The 6,289-nt window shown below is 53.2% G+C and overlaps 1 protein-coding gene across 1 annotated transcript; it reads right to left on the bottom strand.

Moving 5' to 3' along the window:
- Positions 1-3,325: 3,325 nt before the first annotated feature.
- Positions 3,326-4,901, bottom strand: GADD45G (growth arrest and DNA damage inducible gamma). Its single transcript, XM_027091985.1, has 4 exons — positions 4,728-4,901; positions 4,365-4,466; positions 4,023-4,236; positions 3,326-3,936 (listed from the first exon to the last, which is right to left on the bottom strand). Exons 1-4 carry the CDS (start codon positions 4,778-4,780, stop codon positions 3,826-3,828), a joined length of 480 nt encoding a protein of 159 aa, XP_026947786.1. The 5' UTR covers positions 4,781-4,901; the 3' UTR covers positions 3,326-3,825.
- Between the last annotated feature and the right edge of the window lie 1,388 nt (positions 4,902-6,289).

The following is a 6,289-nucleotide window of genomic DNA, read 5'->3' as shown; positions in this document are numbered from 1 at the left end:
GGTCTTTGCTGCCTGTTGGGCTGGAATCATGCAGCCCTGGGGGTGTTTCCAGCAACTTCCAGCAGGAAATCCACCTCCTGGAATCCAGACTCTTGAAAGCAGCCCTCACCCCTCACAGATGACTGCTGGCCACACCCTCTTCGCCGCCTGGAAGAGAGAACATAAATCAGGAGCTCTTCATGTGCACACCTTATTTGCCAAGAGAAGAGAAATATCTCCTGGAAGATAAAGAACGAAAGTTTGAGCGAGATTTAAAAACAAGGCTGCTTCCAAAGACCAAGTATAACTTTGCCCTACAACAGAAATTGAAGGCTCCTCATGGGTCCAGGCATACCCCTGTCCCCAGCTGGTCTCTCCAGACAGGATCACACCTCACTGCCCCAGTTAGGCTATCAAGTGTCTTCTCAGTGGCTGGGGAAGGACAGTTTCCTTTTGACCTCTGGGGGGACACACCCCATGAGGAGTGTACGGGCTGATAGCTTGGAGAAACCAACAGAAAAGCTCAAGAACTCTGAAAAGAAGCGAAAATAAATATCTGCTCCCTGAACTGACCTCACAGCCTTGCTTTGTTTGCCGACATCCTTGCTTTGCTTCCGAAAAACTCTATCGCTGTTTTTAAATGGCTCTCTGTGAGCCTCGAGAGCAATACCCATTGTGCCACTGAGGCTAATGTTTTCATTAAATGTATAATACCTAGAATGACAGCCTTTAAAATTAAAACAAATCTTGGCAATCATTTTGTCCTCTTGTCTTACCAAAGAGAGAATGGAAGTCCCAGCTCCTTGTGTGTACGAGGGTTGCCTGACCCCCAGAGCTGCTGCCTCTTTCATTTCTGTATTCGTTTCATCTTTACAACAGCGTTTCTGCCAGTGCAATTTTTTATAGCCATGATCAGATGCAAACAATTTTGTCTGAACTAAAAGATGAGCGTGATTGACACTCATTGCCCTGGGGTGGGCACAGCCTTGCTTCGGGCCTACAAACAGCTGGCATCTGTCTTGCTTGGTGAGGCCTGTGGGGTACATAGGGCTCCCTAACCAGTGTGCGCTGTCACTCCTGTGCTGGAGCCTACTGCAGCGCTGAAGACCCTGACCTCCAAGGTCACTGAGTGACATGGGGGCATGCAACAGAATGTCAAGGAAAAGAAGCAAGAGACAACCAAATGCAGGGGAAGATGAGCTTCTTAAAAAATGTTGCACGTGGTTTTGTATATTGCATGGTACCTACCCCTCAGAGATGTAGAAAAGGCGAGAAGGAAATACACCAAAATGTGGAGATGGCCCATTACAGCACTTTTTTCTTTCCTGTTTTTGTGTTTTACAAGTTTTCTGCAATGAATACATAAAACTTTTATAAACGTATAAAGTTATGAAAGTAAGTCTTCCTTCCCAGATGTGTGGCACAGCAAGTAGTGTTGGGCCCTGGAACCAGACAGCCTGGTCCAAATCCACCAGTCCACTTGATTTCTATGATCTTTAACAAACTCCTTCATCATAAATACAGTATTACTGTCATTAACATTCATCCAGTGCTTTCTAGATGCAGGGCATCGTGCTAAAGCGTCTGCATGGATCACCTCACCGTGCATGCGATAATTAGTTTATCTAAGCATTACCACTTAGAGTTGTTGGAAGTATGAATACGATAATGTGTTTATAAGCACCGTGCATTTTATTACCTATCCTATCCTATTACCTATTCATTTTAATAGCATTAAATGCTTGTTCACACCTCCCACAAAAAAATTAAGCACAAGCTTTGGGGCTGGCACTATGTCCAAGCATGCATTTTTTTTTTTCCCTGTAAATTTTCCTAGCCCCTGGGGCTCCAACAGGTGCCCCTACTGTAAATTCTAGTCCGAGAAAGCCAAGTTTCTTAAGGTCTGCCAAGTGACTATTCTACAAGGTTCAGTGGGCCAGCAGGAGGGTCTGCCGCCTGCTCTATGCAATGCTCTGCTACATTTACTCATTGAAGGGTACATTTTAAAGTAATTATGCCCCATTTGTGTTTACTATAGCATGCTGTGGCAAATGGTCATTAGGCCAGAATGCAGACTGCTGTAGAGACCCACCCTGCAAGGCTCCACTTCAACCAGGAAAACTCAAGGTTTTGAGCAGCCGAAGGTGAAATAGGAATGAAACTTGGGCACAAACACAGCTGAATTATTTCACTGGGCCTCTGTCAAGGGGGATTTTAAGAGCTGATGAATGTGAAATAAGACGTGTTCCTTACAGTAGAAATAATTAAGTTTGTACAGTCCTGTTAATTCTTTCACGATTTGGAGAGAACTTAAAAAGTGGCACCCAATCAGCTACCTGGGACTGCTGAAAAATCGGTAGAATTTTCTTCTTAGAAAAACAGCACACTACCCCTCCTTTGCCTAGAAGGCTCAATGGACCCCTGGGCAGCTTGCTAACAGCAATCTAGCCCCGTGTATATTTCCCCTGCCAAAAGCAGTGTAGTCAGGCACCAGCGTGAAATCAAAACATTGGTCTAATAAAAAAGATTGATTCGCTCAGTACATTCCCCCCTACATCCTCCTTAAGGAAAGTCTTTGCCAAAACAGATTTCAATTATTTTTCTCCTATAAGTCTTTCAAAGCTGCTGTGAATAGCAGCCCTCCTCACAACTCTGATGTGGGCAGAGAACACTCGAAATAGTAGATAGCAGATGCCGGCCCCACTCAGAATTGCTCACACCTATTTGTGTAGATGCTGCCTTCCCATTTTTGCTCAGATCTTCTAAGTTCTATCACAGCCATGACAAAATGATGACTCACACTTAAATGCAGTCATCATGTCATACGCGATATTAATACCTTGGTGACATTGCTGTAAGTGCCATTCCTTTAAGAGGAAAAGGTTCCTGAGAGCAGTCTGCCACCATCCTCAGGGACCACAAAGGGCAGCGCCTGCAGAAGGCAAAGCTCATTGTGCAGGAAGGCGCTGGCTGCATCCTGCAAGCTGTTCTGATAAGCAGCTGTTGGAAAGGAGGGGGCAGAGGAGAGAGAGGGGCAGGGGAGGGAAAGGCCTCTGTTATCAGGTTGGATGGCCAGCTGCTGCACTGATGTCTTATTCCAAGTATGCTCCTGTCTTGAGAGTTTAAAATTTTTCCTAAAGGGAGAGAAATAGGAGCAGGGCTCAAGTTCTGCCCTAACACCCAGCTGGCGTCCCCTCCCCCACTTCCAGCACCCCAGGAGCCTGTAATTCAGCCCCAACAGGAAGATGGAACAAGTGCCATCGAGTTCGTGAATTTCAGAAGTCAACAGCCCTGCAAACCACCTCCCCGCAGACAAAGATCCCCTGCCTTCAATAAAGAGAGTAAGTTTGTTTCAGTACGTTTATTGTAAAACTCAAAGCTGCAGCAGCATAATCCTCTAGAAAATGAAGCATCACCCGTGTCCGTTTTGAAAAAGCAGTGCATACTGCTAAATCCGTCAGAGCTCCTGTAACTGTTGTACAAGTCCAGGCCGCCTGGCCTTGCCTTTCTCCTCCTTTCTGCCGGGAGTACAGGCTGCTGAGTCACTCCTGCCCGGCCAGTCCGTCCTTCTCGGCCGCGCGGCCAAGGTCCCGCCTCCGGCCTTCCTGGGCGAGCAGCCGCTCCCCACACTTGTAGAGTCCTGGGCTGGGGCCAGCCTGCCCCTGCCGCCGCCGGGCCCCTCCTCGGGAGGGAGCCGCACCTCCTCGCCGCTCTCCACGCGCCCCCGCCTGCCAGTCTCCACGCCGCACTCCGGCGCCCTCGGAGGGCGCATCCACAGAGCCAGCCCCGCGCTAGGCGCCCCGGGGCGTCACCACGTCGATCAGACCAAGGATACCCGCGGGGCTGTCACTCGGGGAGGGTGATATTGGGCACCCAGTCGTTGACGCTGCGACTCTCCTCGCAGAACAGGCTGAGTTTCTCCAAGGCGGGGTCCTTCCATGCGTCCTCGTTGGGGTTCTGCGGGGAGAGCGCAGAGGTCAGCCTGGCTGGCCACTGGCCGATGACGGGGGCGGGGACGACATCGGGACGAAGGCGACACTCACCGAAATGAGGATGCAGTGCAGGTCCCCCGGCGCACCCGCCTCGTCGCCGGTACCCACGATCGCCGCCAGCCTCTGCACGTCGCCCACGCGCACGATGTCTATGTCGTTCTCACAGCAGAACGCCTGGATCAAAGTGAAGTGGATCTGCAGCGCAATGTCGCCCTCGTCCTCCTCGTCGGCAGCCAGCACGCAGAAAGTCACGTTGTCGGGGTCCCTGCGCGGGCGAGCAGGAGGTGGTGAGGTCGGGTCGGGGAGCCCGGGGTGTCCCTCGCCGCCATCTCCCCGGTCTCCCTGCCGCTCCTCCCACCCAGCTCGCCTTGCCCGGGCCGCGTCTATACTCACACGTTAAGAACTTTGGCGGACTCGTAGACGCCGGCGGTGAGGCAACCCTGGCGTTGCGCAGACAGCAGCAGCTCGTGCAGCGCTTTCCCGGCGCCCTGCATCCTGCGGACGAGCCAGCGCCGTGAGCGGGGACTAGCAGGAGGGTGCGCCGGGATCCTCAGGCCCGGGGACGCACCCCCAGCGCCCAAGTCCGGCGCGCCAGTTCAGTGCCGTACCCCCGGCCCAGCCGGCACACTCGCGCCCGGCTTCCACCCAGTGGGTTCCCACCCCAGCGGGCCCGAAGACTGACGCCCAACCAGCCGCGACCAGGGCAGGATCAGGATCCCCGAGCCCAAAGACCTCCGACGCTCGGCGCCGAGCTACCTGGCCGTGCTTTCGGGAACCGTGTCCTGGCCGCGAACTTCTTCCAGAGTCATGTTGCGATTGGCGAGCAGCAAATTATCCACAAGAGGAGAGGGCGGAGCGGACGCGAGCGAAGACAAGAAGGTCTACTGCCCAAACCCGCGCGCCTACCACCAGCTAGTTAGACTCGGCGCCGCCGCGCGCCCTTATATAGGCTGGGCCCTTGGCACAGCCAGCTGGCGCGAGCCTGCGCGCCCATTGGCCCGCGCCCGCTTTCTGATGCAAATGAGGCGGCGGCCGGAGGCTCGTGCCAGAAGGCCACGTGGGGAGGGGTGCGGGGGATGACAATGCCTCAAATCTGCCGCTTTTGTCGGGGTGTTACCAGGCAGACTGGAGCCTGCAGATTTCATCTCGCCTTTTTGTTTTTCTTAAGTCCTTAAAAGGAAAAAGTTTTAAAAAAAGAAAAAAAAAAACCTTGCTGACTAATAGTACGCTGCAATTTGTGAAACGCACCTTTGGGGAATCTAATGAATTTTTTTTTTGCGTTTATTTTTGTTGCTACCTTTCTATTTTTTCTTTACTTTAAATTTGGAGTCTATGAGACCATTGCTTTTAAACCGGAACCTAAAGTAAAAACACGCAGCGCTGGCTTTAAGCTTGCAAAAGGCCTGAGTGCAGCCCCCTCCAGCTGACACTATGGCCCAGAGCGCGAGGTTCTCCTAGCACAAACAAGGCCCCTACCCGGGCGAGCTGAAAGGTCCTAGCCAACCTCCCCGCCCGCTGCAGAGCGCTGCGGGGCGCCCGGGCGCGCGAGCAGATTGCGGCCGGCGCACGCGGCTCGTTTGCATTTCTATGGAGGGTGCATAATAGCGGAGATCTGGCGTGTGGCGGTTTGTAGGAGGGACAATCGAGGCTTTCTCTTCATAGCGACACTGTCCACCTGCCGCTGGGTGGGGTAGGAAGGGCCCGCCGCGCGTGGAGGTCGCCAGGCTGCTCGGCGCGTGGGGGTCGCGGCCGCGTGCCGCTCCTGTGCCCCTCGATGCGCGCCCCCTACACGGGCCCTGCTGAACGTTTGCATGTAATGCCGCCCACCCAGTTCTAGCACAAGTGCGGAGCAGCAGTGGGAGTTGGAAGGAACACCTGGCTGCTGCACCGTCTTCACAGCCGGGTGCGCTCCGCCCGGACCTCTAGGCTCCAGGCCCCAAGAGCTTGGGGAACGCGGCTTGGAATCCCTTTCCCGGGGCGCCATCTACAGGCCGGCCGGAAAGACCCTGACCATCTCCCTCCTCCACACTTTCATTGAACTCTAGGGACTTGGCCTCCGGCCCTCGGGTCAAGAAACGGCCCTGGTAGGGTCGGCTGAGCCCGGTCCAAGCTGCACATTAATGAAGGCAGAGTAAGGACTGCAAAACTCACCCAGGGAGGAGGTGGGGACGAAAGGAGACCCCAACCCAGTACTGACAGAGGGAGAGCCCATAATTCTTAGTCTATTTCGAAATGTTTTATTGACTTAAATATGCATATATTAAAAGCTCGTATTCCAGTAATAGAAGAATAAAACTAAACGAGAGCTTGAGAGCGTT

This window comes from Aethalodelphis obliquidens, unplaced genomic scaffold (genome assembly GCF_003676395.1).
Source record: "Aethalodelphis obliquidens isolate GAN/ISIS:26980383/991018 unplaced genomic scaffold, ASM367639v1 scaffold74, whole genome shotgun sequence".
NCBI lineage: Eukaryota > Metazoa > Chordata > Mammalia > Artiodactyla > Delphinidae > Aethalodelphis > Aethalodelphis obliquidens.
Note: the sequence above shows the minus strand (reverse complement) of the source record. Positions and strands in the feature narration are given on the sequence as shown.